Here is a 24,721-nt window from a genome sequence, read left to right on the forward strand (position 1 = left end):
GCCTCTAGTGGAGTCACTGCTTTCCTTCCCCGAACCCGGCCTCAGTTCCTGGGACATCCTGGCTCCATCCTTCAGCACACCCTCCCTCACCATCTCCAGACTCCTTGGCTCCCCCATTCCCAGCCCCCACTGAAAGAGGGTTTGGGAAGGGGGCATTTTGCAAGGTCTGAGCCCCAAGAGATGTCCCAGAGTAGAGGGAAGGCTTGGCAGCCCAGGGATTAATTTCCCCCAACCCAGCCCTCTGGCATATTGCCAGCTTGGGCGTGTTGGGGGGCAGGGGTCAGGATGATCCCAAGATGTGCGTGTATGGAGGGGTATAGCTCAGCCTCCCAGCTGGGGTGGGGAGCAGGTGGCTCACGCCTGTGTAGGCTGGCTTTTGTTGGGGAGGAGCCTGGAAGGGCCTGCAGCTACTGGCCTCCCTCCTCCTTCCTCCTTGCTTAGCAACTGTTGTCATCTGGTAAATATTTGCCCCAACAGGATCTGGGGCTGGAGCACTGGCGTCAGCCAAGGTAGTTGCCCGCTCCTCAATTTCTGAGTCTCCCCTCTGTTTCCAGAGCCCCCTGGCCTGGATTCTAAATGTGGGCCTCACCCCCTCCCTCATGGTTGACTTCCTCCCCAACCTCCTCCCTTTCCCCCTTTTACTCTCCTTCATCCCCACTCACCCTCTGTGCCCAGGTCTCTCTGGTCCATCCTCCACTCCTGGATCCATTCACCAAGGGACCTGAGTGAGGTCCCACCCCCTAAGCCACACAGGTCCTCTGCTTCTTCCCCACTACATCTCACTGGGAGCCCAGCCTGGCTACAGCTCCTAGTACGTAGTTGGTGCTCAGTGAGCCCCAACATCTCTTTCCTTTCCTCCAATAGGAAACACACCCTCCACCTCTAAACCTTAGCTCCACCAAGCTCCAAGGGGAGAGAAGACCCCATAATGCACTCCTAGGCCAGGAAGCTCTGCATCAGGAAGCCAGCACCATTTTCACCTCCTCTGGTGTAGGACTGAGGGGACCATGGCCAAGAGGAAACAGATGCCCCCTTAGCTCCTCCCTGGGTAGCCTGAGCGGGCCAGGACCTGAGAGCATGCCAGCTTTAGCCTGTCTTCCTGTCCTGTCTTCCTATCCTTCCCAGCCAGACCCCTGTCACCCTCCTCCCCCAGTGGTTTTCTCATTACCTGTCACTGATGGAGAGCCCCCTCAGAGGTCAAGGCCAAAGTGAGGTGGGCTCTTGGTGTGCTCTGTGCAAGGTTTGAGCTCACCCGGCAAAGAGGGCCAATGGGGTGCTCCTCTGGGGCGGGCCTGTGGGCTGGCTTAGGGATAGCGGACAGGGGAATCTGGGGAGTTGGACTAATGTGGATCTAGAAGGGAGGTGGTTGGGCTGCATGATGCCTTAAGACTCCTCCCAGCTCTGAAGTTCTACTTCTAGGCAATGAATGGTGAAACGCTGGCCCAAGTGCAGTCCCTTCCCCATCCCACAGGGCGGAGACCCTGGCCATCCCCTTACCCTACTTGGCAGCCCCCCTCCCCACTTCTCCTGAGAGTGCCCCTTGCTTCACCCAGTCGCCAGGCAATCTTCAGATTCACCACCACCCTCCTGGCTGGGAGTTCACTTTCCCAGTTGACCCCCTAGCCTGAGGCCAGAGGAGTGCCTTCAAAGGGGACCTTGAGGAGTGTGGGGGCTGCTCGGGCTGTGGACTGGGGTGGATTCACCATGGAGCAAAGGAAAGTGAAGCTTCAGGGCCTCTCAGTTGCATGGGCCCTTTGAAGACCCCAAGAGGAGCCCTGCCAAACTTTCCACACGATCCCATGTCCATAACATTTGCAAAAAGATCATTTTGTATTTCTTAAAGAGGACCTCCCCACAAAATTGTATGCACTTCAGGTTGAATGAACAACTGTCCCTATTTTAGCATTAAAAGTCCCTTATCTGGCCGGGCGCGGTGGCTCATGCCTGTAATCCCAGCACTTTGGGAGGCCGAGGAGGGCGGATCACGAGGTCAGCAGATTGAGACCATCCTGGCTAACACGGTGAAACCCCGTCCTACTAAAAAAAAAAAAAGTACAAAAAATACAAAAAAAAAAAGCCAGGCGTGGTGGCGGGCGCCTGTAGTCCCAGCTACTAGGGAGGCTGAGGCAGGAGAATGGCGTGAATCCAGGAGGTGGGGCTTGTACTGAGCCGAGATCGCGCCACTGCACTCCAGCCTGGGAGACAGAGCAAGACTCCGTCTCAAAAAAAAAAAAAAGGTTGACTTTCCTTTATCCTAGGTCCCCGGCAAACCCAGGGCAATTGTCTACCTTAGCTTCAGACTCCACAAACATTTATCTTACACCGGGATGGGGGTAAGGGAGAAAGGGAATCCTTTTCTGCCTCACTTCCTGGAAATGTGTAGTGGCGCGAGCCGTGGGGCGAGGGGGCCCTCTCCTCCAGCTCCAGTCCTGGAGTTGTGGCGCTTCTGTTTGTTTCCTTGGCAACAGGGAAAGGAAACCCCCATTTAGGAGGCCGGGGAGGCCCCAGCAACCGCGCACACACAGAGACACACAGACTCACACGCGGCCGCCCACACGCAGCCGCCTGCGTCAGCACCAGCCGTCAGGCCCTCGCTGCCAGGCTGCCGGGTGTGGAGTGGGGAGAATAGCCCCGCCTGAGTCCAGTCCGACTACCCGCCCCTACTGATTTGCCTGGGACGCCGCCGGCCCACATGGCCCCACCCACGCCTCTGGGGCCCCGCCCCGTCCCCCCATTAACACCTTCCCCCAGATGGTGAGGGGCCAAAGCTGGGGGATAGACAAGAGAAAGGAAGGAGATGTCACTGCTGAATTTCTGCTGAATTTCCTTCTGCCTGCTGCCCGATTTCTATTTGCCTGGCAATAGTCTGGTGTCTATTGTGACAGTTCAGGGAGCCTGAGACTCACAAGTGGGGTGGCGATTTGGGCCTGTGTTGGGTGGGGGAGGGGGTTTGGAATGCTGGGAATGGAGCTCCCGGGGAGACTGTAGGATTCTGCAGTTGCATTGGGTTCCTTGAGATCTGGGTGGAAGAGGGAGGGAGTATATTTAACCTGGAGGCAGAAACCTGGGGTCTGGGCCTGCTTCTGTCACTTACCAGCTGTGTGGTCTGGAGACAATCAGTTAGCCTGCCCAAGCCTCTGTCTCCTCAGCTGTAATATGCAGATAATGGCGCTTGCCTGTGCACCTCAAGGAAATTTGAGAAGGCTAAGGTAGTAACCTTGATTGTGAAAGGCTTGTCACCTGGGGGACCTAGGCAGGTGGGAGGGCTCGGTTACTACTTATTATCCAGTCGCCCCTCAAGCCCAGCTGGCTCAGTGAGCCCAGCAGCCACTTCCCCACATTACAGGAACCCATGCCAGTCCCTAAGTGGACCAGGTCCTTGTCATCTGTCCAGTGTGGCTGCCCTGTCTCCCGTGGCAGCGTGGCACTGAGCTGGAGTGCTATCTTGGAGGTTTTGGCCCTGCCTGGCTGTGTGACTTTGGGTAAATCTTTCCTCCTCTGGCCTCAGAAGTCCACTTATAAAGAAAGGGGCTTATTCCTCAGAGCCCAGGGGCCTCCTGGAAGCGGGGCTGAGGGGATCAACGAGGCAGGGTCCTCAAGCTCCCTAAGTAGAGAAGCTCTGCCTGTCATTTAGTAGATTGTGCTTTTTGGGTGAGATTTCATTTGAGCGAGGGGGATCTCTGACTTTACAAATAGCTGTCATTCACTTGCTCCATCTAAGGGCCTGCTTCTCACCCACCATCACCTATGAGCCTGCCTCATTCCCCCTTGCTGAGCCTGGGTGAGAAGAAATCTACTCAGCTGTGCTACCTCAGGTCAATTACTCAACCTTGTGGAGTTTGTTTTTTTTTTTTTTTTTTTTGAGACGGAGTCTCACTGTCACCCAGGCTGGAGTGCAGTTGCTTGATCTCCTGCCTCAGCTCCCTGAGTAGCTGGGATTACAGGTGCATGCCACCACGCCCAGCTGATTTTTTTTTTTTTTTTTGATTTTTGGTAGAAACGGAGTTTTACCATGTTGGCCAGGCTGGCCTTGAACTCCTGACCTCAAGTGATCCACCCACCTTAGCCTCCCAAAATGCTGAGATTACAGGTGTGAGCCACTGCTCCCAGCTGGAGTTTGGGTTCTTGACACATAAAATGGAGATAATAATACCTACCTCATAAGACTGAGATTAAATGGGATCACCTCCACATAGCCCCTAGCCTGGTTCCTGGCACATGGCAGCCACTTAAGAATGGGCACACTCTTCCACTGTCAACGTTATAACTATCACCTGCACACAAGTGACTTAGCACTTCTATCGTTGTTTAATACTCTGTAGTCAAAGGATGAATAAGACCCTCTCTCAAGAACTCACTGTAAAGAGATTCCCAAACCATGTCCTAGGATCTCCAAGTCACCTCCACCCCCTCAGACCCTCCTCCAAAGAGTCGCCTCTCTCTGACTCCTACCTGTCCAGGATTCTAGCCACCTGATAGTAAGATCTTGGCTTTCCGATTCAGGCAAACTCGTATTAAATATTCAGTTCTTGGCCGGGTGCGGTGGCTCAAGCCTGTAATCCCAGCACTTTGGGAGGCCGAGATGGGCGGATCACAAGGTCAGGAGATCGAGACCATCCTGGCTAACCTGGTGAAACCCCGTCTCTACTAAAAAATACAAAAAACTAGCCGCGCGAGGTGGCGGGCGCCTATAGTCCCAGCTACTCAGGAGGCTGAGGCAGGAGAATGGCGTGAACCCGAAAGGCGGAGCTTGCAGTGAGCTGAGATCCGGCCACTGCACTCCAGTTTGGGCAACAGAGCGAGACTCCGTCTCAAAATAAATAGATAGATAGATAGATAGATAGATAGATAGATAGATAGATAAATTTTCAGTTCTGGCTGGGCGTAGGCTCATTCCTGTAATCCCAGCACTTTGGGAGACTGAGGCGAGCAAATCACCTGAGGTCAGGAGTTACATGGTGAAACCCCATCTCTACTAAAGATACAAAAAAATTAGCTGGGCGTAGTGGCACATGGTTGTAGTCCCAGCTACTCAGGAGGCTGAGGCAGGAGAATCGCTTGAATTCAGGAGGTGGAGGTTGCAGTGAGCTGAGATCATGCCATTGCACTCCAGCCTAGGCAACAAGCAAAACTCTGTCTCACGTAAAAAAAAAAAAAAAAAAAAAAATCCAGTTCTGTTACTAACCATATGACTTTAGACAAGTGATTCTCAATAGGGGGTAATTTTATCCCCCAGGGGATGTTAGGCAATGCCTGAAGATATTTTTGATTGTCATAACCGGAGGGGAGGTGCTACTGGCCAAAAGTCGGGAGAGGCTAGGGATGTTACAAACCATCTCAGAGTACAAAGAACCTTTCCTGACAACAAAGAATTATCTGGTCCCAAATTCAGTAGTGCCAAGGTTGAGAAACCTGACCTTAAATGAATAATTTAACGTTTCTGGGCTTCAGTTTCCTCATCTGTAAAATAGGGCTATTAATAGTATCTACCTTATAGAGCTATTGTATAGGTCCAAAAAAATAATGCAAGTACCTAGTGCCTAATAATAAAAGTAGTCCATAAATATTCCTTATACTAATCATTATTAGCATGTTTCTGGAATCCCTCCTGGCTTCATCACTCAGCTGAGCCCACCCGACCCTAGTTTGGCTTATTTCTTGCCAAGGCCAGTGCTTCTGACCCTTTCTTCACTAGTCTTGATGCTTTCCTTCTCTCCTTGACCTCAAGGCCTATCAGGAAGCCAGAAGCCTCTCCCTCAGGCCCCATCCCAGCACCAGGTCCCTGCCTCCACCTCCCACTTCTCCCTTCTCGTCTCTCTTCCCACTTTTCCAGCGTTACCTCTAGTGGCTCCCCATGGCCCTCGGCAGGTCAGAGCACACTCAGCTCTTTCCCACTTCAGCACCTCTGCACAGACTTCCTCCAGCCAAAGTGGCAGAAGACAGAGAAGCATGTCCAGGATTTGGACCAGACTAGACTACCTGGTCCCAGTTCTGCACTGGGCCTGTTAAGGCCTAGTTTTAGGAAAGTCAGCCTCACCTGCAAAGCAGGGAAATAATTTCCAGGTTGTTCTATGGACCCAGTTGCGAATGTATGAAAACATGCAACAACTATAAAGATTGTTAAAATGTAAGTTATTCACTGTGTGAGCACTATTCTGCTAAATGTGTGCATGTGTATGTATATGTGTGTGTGTGTGTATATCTATATATACACATATATATGTAACTTTTTTTTGAGATAGGGTCTCACTCTGTTGCTCAGGCTGAAGTGTAGTAGTACAATCACAGCTCACTGCAGCCTCGACCTCCCAAGCTCAGGTGATCCTCCCATCTTAGCCTCCTGGGTAGCTGGGACTACATGCACGTGCCACCACCCCCAGCTAATTTTTTTTTTTTTTTTTTTTTTTAAGAGATGGGGTTTCGCTATATTGGCCAGGCTGGTCTTGAACTCCTGGGCTCAAACAATCTGCAGTCTGCCTGTCTCAGACTCCCAAAGCATTGGGATTATGGGCGTGAGCCACCATGCTCAGCCTCTGCTTTACATTTTTATTTCCATAGCTCCTACCATGTTCTAACAAACTATAACTTTTTCTTTGGTTTATTGACTGTCTCCCTCCACTGTAATGTCAGCTCCATAAGGGTAGGGATTTTTGTCTGTTTTATTCACTGTATCCCTGGTGTCTAAAATAGTTCCTGGTATATAGTAGATGTTCAGTAAATATTTGTTGAATGAGTGAATTCTCTATGTATAAGGCAACTCTGTAAAGCCCATAAATCTATGTTCTCCTTCAAATATATGTTACCTTATTTAGTTATTGCACATCCCCATTTTGCAGATGATGAAACTAAAGCAGAAACAAATGCAAAAACTTGTCCAGAGTCACTGCTTGAAAACTGGCAGGGCCAGATGCATTTGTTTATCCGAGAAACCCTGAGAGGGCTGGGCATGGTGACTGGCATCTGTGATCCCAGCACTTTGGGAGGCTGAGGTGAGGATCACTTGACCCCAGGAGTTCAAGACCAACCTGGGCAACATAGCGAGACCCCATCTCTTAAAAAAATAAAGAGGCTGGGTGCGGTGGCTCATGCCTGTAATCCCAGCACTTTGAGAGGCCAAGGCAGGCAGATCATCTGAGGTCAGGAGTTCAAGACCAGCCTGGCCAACATGGCAAAACCCCGTCTCTACTAAAAATACAAAAATTAGCTGGGTGTGATGGTGGGCGTCCGTAATCCCAGCAACCCGGGAGGCTGAGGCAGGAAAATCGCTTGAACCTGGAAGGCGGAGGTTGTAGTAAGCTGAGATTGTGCCACTGCACTCCAGCCTGGGCAACAGAGCGAGACTCCATCTCAAAAAAAGAAAAAGAAAAGAAAAGAAACACCGAGTGCCTGCTGTGTCACAGAGGGAAGACCAGGATGCTGTAAGAACACAGAGGAGCCCCCCCCACCCCCCACCAAGGTCATTGGTGTTCAAGATAAAGTGCCCAGGCCTAGTGCAGTGGCTCGAGCCTGTAATCTCACACTTTGGGAGGCTAAGGCAAGGCGGGGGATCACTTGACGTTAGGAGTTCGAGACCAGCCTGGCCAACATGGTGAAACCTCGTCTCTACTAAAAATACAAAAATTAGCCAGGCGTGGTGGCACACGCCTGTAATTTTAGCTACTCGGGAGGCTGAGGCAGGAGAAATGCTTGAACCTGGGAGAAAGAGGTTGCAGTGAGCTGAGATTGTACTGTTGCACTCCAGCCTGGGTGACAAGAGCAAAACTCTGTCTCAAAAAAAAAAAAAAAAAAAGCTCAAAATGTCCCTTGGACCCAACCACTGTATTCTGATTTCACTCATGAATGCTCCAGCTTCCAGACTTCTGGGATCCCTTTGGAATTCATCCAATTCAGAGTCCTCCACTGCGCTTTAATCATTTGTACTTGTTGGTTTTGCTTCTCCCTCTGTCTTCCCCACTAGTGGGAGGCTCCCTTGAGAGCAAGCATAGTACTGCCATTACCCTGTGGCATAATGTGCAGAACTCTTGCACACCCAGGAGCTCAGTCCCTGTCTTTGATAGCCACTGTGCCCATACTACAGGTAAGAAAACTGAGGTCCAGAGAATTCAGTAGCGGATCTAGCATCACCCAGCAATTAAGAGGTAGGATTAGAACCTGGTCACCCTCTAGTCACCACTCCCATCACCTCTCACCTCCAGCAGGCTCAGCTCCTCTGGACCTGGCTGCTGCTTCTGGGTTGGTGATTTTTGCCCTGGCAAAGGGAGAGCAGACTTATGACATCTGGGGTCCAGAGTTAGGATTGAATATGCAGGATAAGGGTTCACTTTGAAGTTCAGATTTAGGATTAAGGCCATGTTGATAGTGGTGGCAGGGAACCTTTAGAAAGAGCTTGCAGTGAAATTTGGGGTGCAAGCCCTCCTTCTTTCTCCTGCACCTTTTCCACAAGATGGGGAGGTCTGGCCAGACACAGTGGCTCACACCTATAATCCCAGTGCTTTGGAAGGCTGAGGTGAGGATCACTTGAGGCCAGGAGTTACAGACCAAATTGGGCAACATAGCAAGACTCCGTCTCTATCATGGTAGCCTATAGGCTCAGCTACTCAGGAGGCTGAGATAAAATAATCACTTGAGCCCAGGAATTCAAGGTTGCAGTGAGCTATGATTCTGCCACCGCACTCCAGCCTGGGTGACAGAGCACGATTCTCAAAAAAAAGAGGGGGGAGGTCTAGGATAGGAAGGGTTAAGTGTGGTTTTGCTTTCCCAGCCTGGAAGGGAAGCCAGGCCAAGCAGCTTTGTAGGGGAAGAGGGGGCATTGAGTGCCAGGGAGGGGCTGAGGCAGTGGGAACAGCATGAGCCCTTCCCTCATGTTTCACTTTCTTACCCCTCCTGCCTCTGCTTCTGGTTTGGAGAAGAACAAGACTTTTTATCGTCTGGGAAGCTGAGGGTGGGTGCCACGCCCTGAGGGAGAGAAGCCATATTCTGGGCCCCCTCACCCAGGTGCATCCCTAATGCTTACCATGGTGCCCAGGCACCCTCACTGAGATGAGAACTTTCCTTGTTCCCCTCCCCTGCTAACCAAAGTTCCTGCCTTAATCCCTCTCCAGTCCCTCATCCACCCCAAGGCCAGGCTTCAGAACCCAGAACTGAGGGTCTGTCCAGCCCTGCTTTCCTTGTGTTTGAGAGAAGCCCTGATATCCTGGAGCTGTACAAGGTAGCAACGTAATTTGATTTTCCTGGTTGCTCATCGGAGGATAAGCTGTGGGAGGCAGTTGGGCAGGGCATGCAGGTAGATGGGGCCCAGACCTCAGTGCTGTCACCTCTTAGAGAGGATGAGGTGGGCTGGGCGTGGTGGCTGACACCTGTAATCCCAGAACTTTGGGAAGCTGAGGCAGACAGATTACCTGAGGTCGGGAGTTCGAGACCTGTTTGACCAACATGGTGAAACCCCATCTCTATTAAAAATAAAAATAAAAATAAAAAATTAGCTGGACAAGGTGGTGGGTGCCTATAATCCCAGCTACTCAGGAGACTGAGCCAGGAGAATCTCTTGAACCCTGGAGGTGGAGGTTGCAATGAGCTGAGATCGTGCCACTGCATTCCAGCCTGGGTGAGAGAGCAAGACTTCATCTCAAAAAAAAAAAAAAAAAAAAAAAATAGAGGATGAGGTGGCTGGTGGGACCAGAATAGGGGCCAGGATGAGGAGAGGGGAGTGGAAGACTTATCAAAAGGGTCCTTGGTGAGGCCTGAGGATGGAGGCTCCAGAACCTGAGCTAGGGAACCCTGGGGACCTGGGTGATCTCATTTTGTGAGAGAGCCTGGCCCCTCCCCAGAGCCAGCTGCAAAATGGACCTGGCCAGAGAGGAAAGTAGAGATGAATGTGGTGCTGGCCTTTGCAGCCAGCAAGGCTGTGGGGTCTTTGCTGTTCCTGCCCCCCACTACCTTCTTGCCCCCTACTACCTTCTTTCTGGCTGAAACCAGGATAGAGACCCAACATTGGCTGTCCAGCCCCCAGTCCTGCTCCCCCTTCAGGCCCCTCTGGGAACCACAGAAATCTGGGACCTAGTGTCCTGGCAACGTAATGAATGCACACACAGCTCTGGTATCTGTTTTAAATTATCCATTAAAATAAGTACAGTTCTGGGGAAAAAAATTAAGTTGACTGGGTAGGGTAAGCAGTAGAAAGGGACTGAAGGGGGAAGGAACCCAGGCAGTGCTTGGGTCCAAAGGAAGGGGACAGGAGATGGAAGGGGGAAGTGCCTGGCTCCTATTCTTGGCCTTCTTTAGGGGACTGTGGCTTGTTGCTTGGGTCTAAAACCGAATGCTTGGTTTTGAAGGGAGATATATTGGGGCAAAAGAAAGCAAAAAAGGGACCCCCAAACTCCTTGATCCCTGGCCTCAAATTGGGGGCATAAAGGAAGTCAGGTTCTAGAACTTTGTTCCCCCCAGGGAACCCAGGCATTCCTTCTCCACCCCACTCCTGGCACACTGAGATGCAGCTCTGAATGGGCTGCCCACGTGTGGAGGGGGGGTTGGGGTGACTCACTATTACTACTGGGAGGACAGGGGGAGCCAGTGGTGGAAGAAGGGTGAGTCACACTGATGGGCACCAGCCTCAGCCCTCCCCCCACTTTCCTGGCTCCCAGCCCTGCCTGCCTGACCCTCTCCCTTGCTTTGCACCCACTTCCCTCTCTTTCTCTGCCACCCTTTTGCCCACCCACTCTCCCTCCTTGGCTCTGCCCTCTAGCCCAGAAGGTCTGAGGCAATGGGGGCAAGCTTGGAGCCGGCAGTACTGAGCAGGCAGGAGCCAAGAGAGGGGAAGCTTAAGCCTCACGCAGTTAGGGGTGCGCTGGAGAGGGTGGGGCTCGACTCCGCCACACCCCAACGGTCTTTCCCCCTCCTCACCACTCCTGCCCCCACCCCCATGGATCTGGGACTGCCCCTTTAAGAGCAGTGGCCACTCCTCCCTTCAGACGAGGACCTATTAGAGCCTTTGCCCCGGCGTCGGTGACTCAGTGTTCGCGGGAGCGCAGCACCTACACCACCAGCCAACCCAGATCCCGAGGTCCGACAGCGCCCGGCCCAGATCCCCACGCCTGCCAGTAGCAAGCCGAGAGCGAGCCGGCAGGCGCACTCCGACTCCAAGCAGTCTCCGTCCTTCTGCCCGAGCCCCGCGCCCTTTCCGGGACCCCTGCCCCGCGGGCAGCGCTGCCACCCTGCCGGCCATGGAGACCCCGTCCCAGCGGCGCGCCACCCGCAGCGGGGCGCAGGCCAGTTCCACTCCGCTGTCGCCCACCCGCATCACCCGGCTGCAGGAGAAGGAGGACCTGCAGGAGCTCAATGATCGCTTGGCTGTCTACATCGACCGTGTTCGCTCGCTGGAAACGGAGAACGCAGGGCTGCGCCTTCGCATCACCGAGTCAGAAGAGGTGGTCAGCCGCGAGGTGTCCGGCATCAAGGCCGCCTACGAGGCCGAGCTCGGGGATGCCCGCAAGACCCTCGACTCAGTGGCCAAGGAGCGTGCCCGCCTGCAGCTGGAGCTGAGCAAAGTGCGTGAGGAGTTTAAGGAGCTGAAAGCGCGGTGAGTTCGCCCAGGTGGCTGCGTGCCTGGCGGGGAGTGGAGAGGGCGGCTGGCCGGCGCCCCTGGCCGACTGCAGGAAGGGAGTGAGAGGGCCTGGAGGCCGATAACTTTGCCATAGTCTCCTCCCTTCCCGGAACTGCCCCCAGCGAGTGACTGGCAGTGTCAAGGGGAATTGTCAAGACAGGACAGAGAGGGAAGAGGTGGTCTCTGGGAGAGGGTAGGGGGGATATAAGGAATGGTGGGGGTATCAGGGACAAGTTAGGGCTGGGGCCGGCCCGAATTCGGTCAGATTGGAATTTGCCAGCTATTTGGAGCCTGAGGGAGGGGCTTAAGCAAAACAGAACTAGCCCTGCCAGCTCGAAGAACTCTGGGCACCCAGGACGCATATGAGTAACAGAAAGGGTCCTGTTAGAACTTTGTTGGCGGGCTTGGCACTGTGCCAGCTTTGCCCATGCTGGCTCTGAACACATGATGCCCACTAAGACATCACTCCCAAGCTGGCATCTGTCCAGCGTGTTGGAGAGAGGTTAGGAAGGCAGGGCAATCCCCCTTTTCCCTCCCAAGGGGTTGGCGGTGGCCCCCTCGGCATGACCTTGTCCTAGGTTCTAAGGGTTGGGAAGCTCTCCCTCTGTCTGCCACTCTGTGTGTCTGGGACCTTCCTTGGGCTCTGATGGGCCCACCAAAAGAGCTCTGGGAGATGAGAGATTGGGAGATTGGCTCCCCCGCAGCTCCCACAGCCCTTGGCCTGCTTGGCCCAGGAATGCAAGGGAGGGAGGGAGACAGAGGGCAGAGGCTCCCAGCTCAGGAAGTTGTGTTATGCCCAGGTCTGGCCGCACTCCTCCCTTGGCCCACTGCCCAGTGTCTTCAAGGGTTGGGGGCACTGTCCTTCCCTCCTTGGGGTGAGCCACTTTCATTTTCCCAGCCAGGCCAGGCAGTCTTTGCTTGGGCCCATCCTCTTAGCTGCTGACGTTTTGATCTTTGTCTTATTAAAGTGCTGGAATACAGTGACATTTTTGAAATCCAGCCGTTGGAAGCTTCAGGCCACTCCCACTTTACCTCCCCCCCCCCCGCCCCACCCTACCCCACCCTGCTCAACTCCACCTTCTTCTTTCCTAAAAAAGCCTTGGGAGCTTGGAAGTATAGGCCTTTCTCTTCCAGCCCCCCCAAAATTTGGTTCCCTTCTTCCTGCCTTCCCTTTCTTTATGCAGATCCAGGCTAAGAGCACTAACAGGGCTTGGAGAGCCCTAAAGAGCTGTTGGCTTTGACTTCTTCTCTCCCTTTTATCAACTACTACAAACTTCTGCTCTTCCCAGAACCCTTTGCTAGGTGTGGTTGGTGTGGCAGATCCATCACCCTTTTTTTTTTTGAGATGGAGTTTCGCTTTGGTTGCCCAGGCTGGAGTGCAATGGTGCAATCTCGGCTCACCGCAACCTCTGCCTGCCAGGTTCAAGCGATTCTCCTGCCTCAGCCTCCCAAGTAGCTGAGATTACAGGCATGTGCCACCATGCCGGGCTAATTTTGTATTTTTAGTAGAGACGGGGTTTCTCCATGTTGGTCATGCTAGTCTTGAACTCCCAACCTCAAGTGATCCACCTGCCTTGGCCTCCCAAAGTCCTAGGATTATAGGCGCGAGCTACCACGCTGGGCCCATCACCCTTCTTTCTGAAGAGTCAATGGAAGTTGTGTGTAGGAAGACAGGCTCAACCTTTTTTTCTTTCTTTTTTTTTTTTTTTTGAGACAGAGTCTCACTCTGTTACCCAGACTGGAGTGAAGTGGTGCGATCTTGGCTCACCGCAACCACCACCTCCCAGGCTCAAGAGATTCTCCTGCCTCAACCTCCCGAGTAGCTGGGATTACAGGCGTGAGCCACCACACCCGGCTAATTTTTTTTTTTTGTATTTTTAGTAGAGACAGGGTTTCACCATGTTGACTAGACTGGTCTCAAACTCTTGCCTTCAAATGATCCACCCGCCTCAGCCTCCCAGAGTGCTGGGATTACAGGCGTGAGCCACCATGCCCGGCTATCAACCTTTATTTTGTTTTTTTGAGACGGAGTCTCGCTTTGTTGCCCAGGCTGGGGTACAGTAGTGTGATCTCAGCTCACTGCAACCTCTGCCTCCTGGGTTCAAGCCATGCTTCTGCCTCAGCCTCCCAAGTAGCTGAGACAACAGGTGCCTGCCACCACACCCAGCTAAATTTTGTATTTTTAGTAGAGATGGGGTTTCACCAGGTTGCCCAGGGTGGTCTCGAACTAACCTCAGGTCATCTGCCCACCTCAGCCTCCCAAAGTGTTGGGGTTAAAGGTGTGAGCCACTGCGCCTGGCTTCTTTTTTTCTTGAGATAAGGTTTCACTCTGTTACCCAGGCTGGAGTGCAGCGGCAAGGTCATGGCTCACTGCAGCCTCCACCTCCCTGGCTCAAGCCATCCTCCCGCCTCAGCCTCCTGAGTAGCTGGGAGCACAGGCAAGCACCACCACTCACAGCTAATGTTTTTGTATTATTTTATAGAGATGGGGTTTTGCCATGTTGCCCACGCTGCTCTTGAACTCCTGGGGTCAAGCAATCCTCCTGCCTTGGCCTCCCAAAGTGCTGGGATTACAGGGCGTGAGCGACTGTGCCCAACCTCAAACTTTATTTCTGCTGAAAGAGACCACACCTGTCCTTTTCTTTATTTTTATTGTATTTTTCAGAGACAGGGCCCTGCCCTGTTGCTCAGGCTAGAGCACAATGGTACAATCATAACTTGTTGCAGCCTAGAACTCCTCCTGGGCTCAAGTGATCCTCCCGTCTCAGCTTCCCGAATAGCTGAGACTAAGGGCAGGCACCACCACGCTTGGCTAATTTTTTTTTTTTTCATTTTTGTTTGTAAAGATGGAAACTTGCTATGTTGCTCTGCTGGTTCCGAAGTTTTGGCCTCAAGCAATCCTCCTGCCTCAGCCTCCCAAAGCACTGGGATTACAGGCATGAGTCACCGGGCTTGACGCCAGGCCTGTCGTTTTTCTACTAGTGATATGAACAATTTAGTTAGCAAGACAGATAGGAAGCAAGGAAGGGGAGACCCAGAGAATTCGATGTATTCTTAACCATTCCACTCAACTACCAAATCCCCATGAAGGACATTTTTAGCAGTTTTAGCAGTTTTCTGGTCAAAACTTTGATCAGGAAACAGGTTGAATGGATTCAATAGTCTCTTGCTCATCCAACCACGCCAGCTTGTCTCCTCTGCCTCCTAGTGCAGCTGTCCAGGCCTGGGACACCAGGCGGGTATGTGCGCACATGGGGCAGGGCGGGGGTGTTGTGTGTACTTGTTATATTTAGCCACCTGCCTCTGTTCTCCCCCACTGATCCTGGCTGGAAAGGCTGGGCTTCCGGAAAAGAGAGGTGGATTGGCACACCTGGATCCCAAGCTGATAGAAAGTGGGGTGAAGACAAAGGGGACTCAGACTGGAGTGTCTGTCCTCTTCTATGCCCACAGTAGGAGGAGCCAGGATTGGTCACTCTCTGTTGGGTCTGCTGTGCTCAGGGTGAGGTAGAGAAGTGGGTAAAGAATTTGGGAGAGGAAAAAAGGCATTTTCCCAACCCCTCCCACCAAAGCCTAGAGAAAACGTGTTGTCTGGTTTAATGTTTAATTAGACCTCAGAGTTCAGGGCCAGATTTGGAGTTGGGATGGAGAATTGTTTGTAAGATCCTGTAGCAATTTTTGACTCAGCCTGGGTACCTCAACCACACTCAGGAGTTTGGGGGACCTTCAGTTTGGCTGGATTATAGGCTCCAAGAAGAAACCCCTTTTCCCAGTACTCTCTCTCTCCTTTTTTTGAGACAGGGTCTCGTTCTGTTGCCCAGGCTGGAGTGCAGTGGCATGATCACAGCTCATGCAACGTCAGCCTCCCAGACTCTGGTGATTCTCCCACCTCAGCTTCCTGAGTAGCTGGGATTACAGGTGTGTGCCACCATGCCCAGCTAATTTTTTTTTTTTCTGAGATAGAATCTCATTCTGTCACCAGGCTTGAGTGCAGTAGTGCGATCTTGGCTAATTGTAACCTCCACCTCCTGGGTTCAAGCGATTCTCCTGCGTCAGCCTCCCAATTAGCTGGGACTACAGGCACATGCCACCATGCCCAGTTAATTTTGGTATTTTTAGTAGAGACGGGGTTTCACCATGTCGTCCAGGATGGTCTCCATCTCTTGACCTCATGATCCACCTGCCTCGGCCTCCCAAAGTGCTGGAATTACAGACGTGAGCCACTGCACCCGGCCTCCAGCTAATTATTATTATTTTTTGAGATGGAGTCTCACTCTGTTGCCCAGGCTGGAGTGCAGTGGTGTGATCTCGGCTCACTGCAACCTCCACCTCCCAAGTTCAAGCGATTCTCCTGCCTCGGCCTCCTGAGTAGCTGGGACTACAGGCGCCTGCTACCATGCCTGGCTAATTTTTTGTATTTTTAGTAGAGACGAGGTTTCACCATGCTGGCCAGGCTGGTCTCAAACTCCTGACCTCTTGATCTGTCCGCCTTGGCCTTCCAAAGTGCTGGGATTACAGGTGTAAGCCACCGCACCTGGCTACTAATTTTTTATATATTTTGTAGAGATAGGGTTTCACCGTGTTGCCCAAGCTGGTCTTGAACTCCTGGGCTCAAGCAATCCACCTGCCTTGGCCTTGGCCTCCCAAAGTGCTGGGATTTGTAGGCATGAGCTACCATACCTGGTCCCCCCTGCCCCTTCTCTGTCTCTTTCTAGTCTGTAGTCCAAGGGATTTGGATACCCAAGTGCAGGCAGAATGGGAAGGTTGTAAGCACCAGGGAAGCCTATCTGGAGTCCAGGCTTGCAGCTGGGCCCCACCCCAGGCAAGACAACTGGGTGGATGACTCAGATGCCGCCCCCCTCCCTCCCACCCTGGTGGCTTTACAGGAGACAGCAGGAGACAGGGTGGAGACAGCAGTTGTCTTAAAGGGAGGAATGGTGGTCTGAATGTCTACATCTTCTGCCCCCCTCCCCATTGCATCCTGGAGTCCCTTGCCTGGCTCCTTCCTTAGACCCTCTAGTGGTATCTGGAACCATAGCTCTCTCTAGACAGGCAACATGCACAAGAAATTAGAATCCAGAGTTGGGTTCAGAGTTATGGATTGGGCTGCAGGATAGTGCCAGGGTCTGTGCCTTCCCATGTGAAACTGATGGAGGAAGGCTGAGTCAGAAGTGGGGAGATCCCAGGTCCACAAAGCAGAAGCGCTACTTCCACCCCAGCGAGGCCCTGGTGCTCGACAACTTCCTGGATTGCCCACTGTTGCAGCCCCAGTGTGGACACGCAGGGAGATGCAGGCTCCAGTTCATGTAGCCTCTGATCAAGACAAGAACAGCAAAGGCCACAGACGCACAGAGGCTTGTCCCATGTCACACAGTAAAGGGGTGATAGGTCAGCACTTGAGCACAGACCTTGAAACTTCCAGTTGGGTGTGCTCTTACCATTAAGCCTCACTTCTCTAGCTTGGGGGACAGGTTGGAGGGAAGATCTAGAGGGTGAGGTAAGGTGAAGTCAGGTAGCTGAGGCTCACTTTTGCAGCCTGGAAATTCTGCTCTGGGGCCAGTGACACCTTAATGCTCTATGACCATACTTGGTGGCTCATGCCTGCAATCCCAGTGCTTTGGGAGGCTAAGGCAGGAGGATCACTTGAGGCCAGGAGTTTGAGACCAGCCTGGGCAACATAGCAAGACCCCCTTCTGTACAAAAAAATTAGCTGGTCAACACCTGTAGTTCCAGGTACTCGGGAAGCTGAGGCAGGAGAATCACCTGAAGCCAGCAGTTTGAGGCTATTGTGAGCTATGACTGCACTACTGCACTCCAGCCTGGGAGACAGAGAAAGACCCTGTCTCTGAAAAAGAAGAAAAAAAAAAAACTCTGCTGTCCTGCAGGGCCTGTTAGCATATGATCAATAGCCTTTGCTCCAGCCTATACCTGGAAAGACCCAGGACCCCTGCTAGCCCCCAGTCGTGAGACTGTCAGAGCCCTGGGAGGCTGGTGATTCTTGCCTTGAGACTATCTCGAGACTTGTCATGGGAATTGTCCACCTGGATTGAAAGGAAGCTGTGCCTTTTGGCAGACCCATTAAGTTAATGGGATTGGAGATCTTTGAGGATGCATGGGCCCTGGGCTTTATCTGAGGGTACCCTCCTGGTGTTACCTCTCCAACCCTCCACTACCAAATCCACATTCTTTTTTTTTTTTGAGACAGTCTCACTCTCTGGCCCAGCCTGGAGTGCAGTGGCATGATCTTGGCTTACTGCAATCTCTACCTCCCGGGTTCAAGTGATCCTCCCACCTCAGCCTCCCAAGTAGCTGGGACTATAGGCACGTGCCACATGCTCGGCTAATTTTTCTATTTTTAGTAGAGACCGGGTTTCATCATGTTACCCAGGCTGGTCTTGAACTCCTGGGCTTAAGCAATCCACCCACCTTGACCTCCCAAAGTGCTGGGATTACAGGTGAGAGCCACTGCACCCTAGCCCAAATCCACATTCTGATTCAAAGAGAAAGAAGAAGGGTGCAGCTAAACCTGGGGGTGAGAAGTACTTAAAGAGCCCAAGAAAAACAAAAGAGAGAATAATTCATCACTAGGACCCCCTATTGCCTTCCCACTATTGGTGCCCTTGCTTGGCACTTCCCCTGGCCTCCAGGAGTCTGAGACTTACTCTTGCATGGATGTGCCCATTGCCCCCACTCCCAGGTCCACCCCCCAGTGATTTAGTAGCTTAGTGTCTGCACTGAAGCCCAGGACAGCTGGTCGGACAACTGGCAGGAGATCCCTTCACCTACCAACTGTGCTTTCTGCTCCCCTCCCCCTCGCTTCCCTCCTCCCCAGCCCCTCGCCGCCCCTAGCAGCTGCAGCAGCCAAGACCAAGTCTTCAGAGGCTCAGACACGAGGGCAGGGTTCATTCCATTCTCACCTCCTTGGGGGCCCAGTGTACTGACAGGCCGAGCTCTAGTATTATAGGAGATCTCTGGAAGATTGCAGGGTCTCTTATCCCTCAATAAGGGGCAAGGCAAGCCAGGTGCAGTGGCTCACTCCTATAATCCCAGCACTTTGGGAGGCCGAGGGGGACAGATCACTTCAGGTCAGGAGTTCGAGACCAGCCTGGCCAACATGGTGAAACCCTGTCTCTACTAAAAATACAAAAATTAGCCAGAAATTGCTTGAACCCAGGAGATCACGCCACTGCACTCCAGCCAGGGTGACAGAGCAAGACTCCATCTCAAAAAAGTAATACTAATAATAAATAAATAAGGGACAAGGTGATCCACCAACAAAATGACAGGCATTGTGATATAGTAGACACCCTAGCCCTCAGTGCCCTTAGTTCTGGGCTGGCCCTTTCACTAAATTGCTGTGTGACCTTGAGCAAATCACCTCCCCTCTCTGGCTTTCCTTAGCTGTAAAAGAAAGGGATTGGAGCAGAAACTCTCCAGAGACCTTTTAGGTTCCAAAGTAGTACAGTGACCCACAAAGTGGGAAAACAGTCCTCTAAAATGCCAATAGTAAAAACAAATATAAATAATGTGAATATAGTTAATAGCTAATGCTGTTCTCAATGAAAATGTTTCCCACAAGCTGTGGAATTAAAAATACTAGCACATTTCTGTTATTTCCTCATGAAAGTTTATTAGAAATGGTTAAATTGTGATATCTTGGCAAATGCTTTGTTTTCATTGCTACTAGGAAAGGACAACTCGTTTTCAATGCCTCTCCCTTCTAGACGGTAGAAAGGGCTGTGTCATAGAGTAGGAAAGGGAGACTCAGCACAGGAATGGCTCCCGTTGACCCGCGTTGGGGGCTCGGGCGAAGGCCTAGGAGAGGCAGGACTGTTACCTTAGAGCTGGCCAGGATTAGAGAACAGTGCCTGGAACCCGGAGGAGGGGCACAGTGACCTTGGGCTGCCCACTGTCCACCCTTCTGGCACCCATACTGGCTCCCCCAACCTGTGGCTGGGCTGGGAGGAGGTCTTGGCCCCTACCAATCCCTTAAGGAAGGGGATAGAGTTTGGGAAGGGGAGTCCTCCCCTCACCCTTGCCTCCCCCAAGTTGTGAGAGAGGAAGCCGGAATCCCGCCTGCCGAAGCCAGGAATAATTCTGGCTGAGATCCCAGGCCCGGCAGGGGCGCTGAGTCACGGTAGAGGGCAGAGTGGAGAGTGGACAGGAGACCCTAAGCTTGTCCAGTCAGGGAAGCAGAGGCTGAGGCGTGGCCTTTTCTTGAGAACTACATTCAAGTTGCAGCAAGAAGGACCGTGGTCTGAATTTGACGGGGACGAATGGAAGGGAGATAGGACACATGAGTCCTTTTAGGGCTGGCTCAGGGGAGCTAGACTTCATTTCAAGGGGTCTAGGTTCTGGGCAGTTGAGAGGAGGCTATTTGGGGTCACCAAGGTTCCCCTTTCTTCCCAAAACTCTAACACTGCCACCTTCTGCCGGCTAGGAGAGAGCTGTGTCTTCTGAGGCTAGAGCTGGAATGCAGTGAGACCAGACTGCCTAGGTCCTCCCCCAGTTCTTCTCCTGACCTTGGGGTGTGGCTTCCACTCTTTCCCAGTGTCCTCAGGTTTAATAACTATGTGCCACCAGATGGAGAGTTAAGGGGCTGCTGAATTGGCTTCTTGTGAAGAGAATCCCCTAAATGTCCCTCGTTTTGGTCACTGGCCTCCCTCCCTCCCACTTCAGGACATTCTACTATCTTCTTAGGCCATCCCTCCCTCCTCCAGCCACGACTTCTTTTGCTCTATCCCCAAGCCCCACCCCTGCATTTTTGTGACAACACAGGAATGACTTCTGGAGAGAGAGGCCAGGAAGAAGGAAAGTGGCACTTGGCAGGAGACCTTGCAGGGGGCGGCTGGTGAGGAAGCCAGTCGCCCATTGTCCAGGACCCCAGTGCCCTGGCCTCTGGCCTCAGGCTTCTCCTGCCTCTGTACAATGCCATGTTGATACGCCCAGCAGCTGTGACTCAGGCCTGGCCCCCTGCCAGGCCCAGCGCTTCTACTGGAGTTGCGTCTGAACATGTCAACAGGCCTCCTATCCCTCTCTCAGCACCAGTTCTGCCTACTTCAACCCCTCCCTCTGCCTGGAATTAAGACCTAGCTTTGTCTTAGGGGAGGACAGCTGGGAGCCTGGTGGCTCTGGAAGGGGATCTGAGAGACCTCAGACCCTGGGCATATTTGACTGTTTGGCAGGTGTCACGCACGCCCAAGGGAAGCGTGTGAAAGCAGAGCCATGCCTGCTGTGGGTGCACGTGCCTGCGTGAGGAGGTCGGGGTGTTCCATCCTGGGGCACCTATGGGCTTTTGAGGTGTACGATATGCAGAACTTCACAGGTTGGGGTTTGGGGAAGGCTCAAAGGGCTTCTAAGTCTCTGGAACAGCTGACCCCCTCAGTTCCCCTCTCTCTCTCTCTTTTTTTTTTTTTTTTTGAGACAGAGTCTCGCTCTGTTGCCCAGGCGGGAGTGCAGTGGCATGATTTCGGTTCACTGCAACCTCCGCCTCCCGGGTTCAAGCGATTCTTCTGCCTCAGCCTCCCGAGTAGCTGGGACCATAGGTACCCGCCACCATGCCTGGCTAGTTTTTGTATTTTTAGTAGAGACGGGATTTCACCATCTCGGCCAGGATGGTCTCAAACTCCTAACCTCGTGATCCACCCACCTTGGCTTCTCAAAGTGCTGGGATTACAGGCATAAGCCACCACGCCCAGCCTCAGTTCCTCTCTTTAAGGTCTCTTTTCCAGAGAGGGATAGCACCTCGAATGCCAGGGAGGGGAAGTCTCCATATCCTGCCCTTACCCGAGTGGTCGCAGACCCACAGACTAGCCAGGAAACCAAGCAGTGGTTACTTTGCGTGGCTGGGTGTGAGCTATCAAACCTCATGACTGGCCGCACACAAAGGTGTGGGTATGTGTATATCTGAGTGTGGGTGGGAGTGGCAGTTTCACTAGGCCTCCGTATCACTCTGTGACTGGGGTATCTCCCAGCACGTGAGTCAGAGGCAGACACACTTCCCAGACTGTCTTACTGGATCTCTGTGTGTTACTCTCTGCAGTGTCTGTGTGTATCGTGCCATTTTCTATGTTTTCCACCAATAGGCTGTGAATGTCCTCAGGTGACCTGGGGGCAGGTTTTTAGTGCCTGAGCCTACCTGTCTCCAGGCCTTAGTTTCCCTCTGTAAAAGCACAGGAGTTGGTTCAGGAGAAGGTTCCTCTAGAAGCCTTCAGCCTGTGAACTGTCTAGTCTCAGGGTATTTGGGGGGACACACAGAAAAAGCCCCACGACCCAACACTGGCTGAAATCAGCAGGGCAGAGCTGAGACAAGCTCAAGTAGGATGAGGGGTAGGGAGGTTTTGGGTGAATGAGAGGGAGGGACAGAGGGAAGGAAGATATATTGCAGTAGGAGGAGTTGCTGGAACCAAAGGAGGAGGGGTGGTAGGAACGTGCAGATTGACTGGGGTGTCAGCAGAAGACGCCTCGTCACATGGCAAGAAGTCAGCCTGGGCAGAGGTCTAGGTATCCAGGAGGGGCTGGGTGCAGTGGCTCACACCTGTAATCCCAGGACTTTGGGAGGCTGAGGCAGGAGGATCATGTGAGGCCAGGAGTTCAAGACCAGCCTGGCCAACGTGGTGAAACCCTGTCTCTACTAAAAATGCCAAAAATTAGCTGGATGTGGTGGCAGGTACCTGTAATCCCAGCTACTCTGGAGGCTGAGGCACAAGAATTGCTTGAACCCAGGAGGTGGAGGTTTCAGTGAGCTGAGATCATGCCACTGGACTCCAGCCTGGACAACAGAGCGAGATTCTGTCTCAAAAATAATAATGGCCGGGCGCGGTGGCTCACGCCTGTAATCCCAGCACTTTGGGAAGCTGAGGCGGGTGGATCACGAGGTCAGGAGATTGAGACCATCCTGGCAAACACAGTGAAACCCCGTCTCTACTAAAAATACAAAAATTAGCCAGGCATGGTGGCAGGTACCTATAGTCCCAGCTACTCAGGAGGCTGAGGCAGGAGAATCGCTTGAACCTGGGAGGCGGAGCTTGCAGTGAGCCAAGATCGCACCACTGCACTCCAGCCTGGGCGACAGAGCAAGACTCTGTCTCAAAAAAAAAAAAAAGAAAAAGAAAAAATAATAAAATAGAGGCTGGGCGTGGTGGCTCATGCCTGTAATCCCAGCATTTTGGGAGGTGGAGGCGGGTGGATCACCTGAGGTCAGGAGTTTGAGACCAGCCTGGCCAACATGGTGAAACGCTGTCTCTACTAAAAATAGAAAAATTAGCCCGGCATGGTGGTGCAGGCCTGTAATCCGGCTACTCGGGAGGCTGAGAAGCAGGAGAATCACTTGAACCTGGGAGGCGGAGGTTGCAGTGAGCTGAGATTGCACCGCTGCACTCCAGCCTGGATGACAAAATGAGACTCCATCTCAAAATAATAATAATAGTAGTAATAATAATAATAATAAATGAAAAAATTTTAAACTAAAATTTAAAAAATTAGATGCCCAGGAGGATACAGGAGAGCATTTGCCACCAGGTGGGCTCCCTGTACCCACCTGGCCACAGGGGGCGACGTTTCTCGGAGACAGGAAATGCCCAGGGGCTGGGAGACCCTCTGCTCTTCTGCTCCCTTCCTGTGTGCTGCCTGGCGATGGGGAACTCTGAGGGCTGGTGAGCAGGGTTGCCGGGGTGTGGGTCTAAGGAGTCCCTGCAGGGCTGGGCCAGCTCCTCCACCTCCCCTTTGTCTTCCCTCCCACTTGTTATTTTTAGCTACAGTGTCTGCCCCTCTTGCTTCTCCCCCAGACTGGGAGAGGAAATGGAGGCCTCTCCCTCGGGCCTAGCATGTTGCCCCCAGCAACCGGGCGCAAACAGGCCTGTGGCCGGCCCTGGCTTCCATATCTGGCATCAGAGTTGGGCTGAGCAGGGTGACTCAGAGGGTGGGTCAGTGCCTGGCCTGGTGCCCACCCAGCCCCTTTGCTGTGCTGGTGCCTTTCTTCCCCAAACAGCCCCAAGGGCCCAGGCCTGCTGCAGCCCGGGAGCCAGGCTTCCTTGTCCCACCAGGCACAACCCCGCAGACCACTGCTTTAGGTCACACTTGCAAGTGCCAGCTCTCATTTCTACCTTCTTCTTTCCTCTCTGTTCCCCTCCCTACCCCCTCTCTTCCCTCTTTCTGAGATCAGATTTGCCAGTGATGGGAAGAGTTAGAAACAGGATGCCCAGCCCTTCTCGCCTCACGAGGCCGCTGGGATGCAGCCACTCCTGTGCTTGGGGAACCCGGAGGATGCAAGGGAAAGGACTGGCGCTCTGTTGGCACAGCACCCGGCCTGGGGCAGGACGCGCGCAAAGCCAGGGTCTCCCCTGTGAGCACTAGAGGATTTCCCGACCCCTGCCTGGGTATTGTGTGCCTGAGCATGAATCACCTGAGGGGCCCAGGTTCCCATCCTTCCCAGCTCCTCTGGCCTGCCCCACCCTGTCTTCCCTGCCAACCCAGCATGGGGACGGCACTCAGCATGTGCCCAGCTTTCCTGATGCCAGCCCCCAGTGGACTGGGCTGCACCGCCACCCTGGGGCTGAATGCCTGGCCAGGGTCTACTTTGGTCCCTGCTAGATCTGAGGGCCCCTCCTAGGAAGGAAATGGCACTTGGGAGCAGGGGCAGGGAGGAGGGAGGAGAGACACTGGGCTCTACTGTATCCCTAGTCATTTCTTGGGGTGTGCGTGTGGCGCCCTGGCCACAGAGCTCCTGAGGTCTGAGTCATGAGCCCATGGGTGATAGTGGCTTCTTCCCTGCAGATGGGAGCTCCCTGTGCCTGACTAAGAAAACCACAAAGGTTCTTCCTCGCTTCCCTCTCTGCTCGTGGTTTCTCTCATCTGCAGGGTGTGTCTTAGTCCTTTAATCTCCTCTCTTTGCAGTGATAGTCAAAACCTCCACGAGGGAAAGACATATACCCCCCTTACTTTCTTTTTGTATTTTTTTTGAGACGGAGTCTCGCTCTGTCACCCATGCCGTGGTGCAGTGGCACAATCTTGGCTCACTGCAACCTCTGCCACCCGAGTTCAAGTGATCCTCCTACCTCAGCCTCCTGAGTAGCTGGGACTACAGGTACCCACCACCATACCCAGCTGCTTTTTTTTTTTTTTTTT

The 24,721-nt window shown here is 52.9% G+C and overlaps 1 protein-coding gene across 2 annotated transcripts in view; it reads left to right on the forward strand.

Annotated features, from left to right (window-relative positions):
- The window catches only part of LMNA (lamin A/C), a 51,433-nt gene that overhangs the window by 23,337 nt on the left and 3,375 nt on the right, over positions 1-24,721 (forward strand). Inside the window, exon 4 of one of the 2 annotated variants that reach the window (XM_026449511.2) lies at positions 11,011-11,575. In XM_026449511.2, the coding sequence (XP_026305296.1) occupies positions 11,220-11,575 (356 nt within the window). In that variant the 5' untranslated portion in view covers positions 11,011-11,219. Of the gene's footprint in view, positions 1-10,797; positions 11,576-24,721 lie in introns of those variants that run through there. The other variant, XM_023214018.3, reaches the window with a different exon arrangement.

The sequence above is a fragment of the Piliocolobus tephrosceles genome, chromosome 1 (genome assembly GCF_002776525.5).
Source record: "Piliocolobus tephrosceles isolate RC106 chromosome 1, ASM277652v3, whole genome shotgun sequence".
NCBI lineage: Eukaryota > Metazoa > Chordata > Mammalia > Primates > Cercopithecidae > Piliocolobus > Piliocolobus tephrosceles.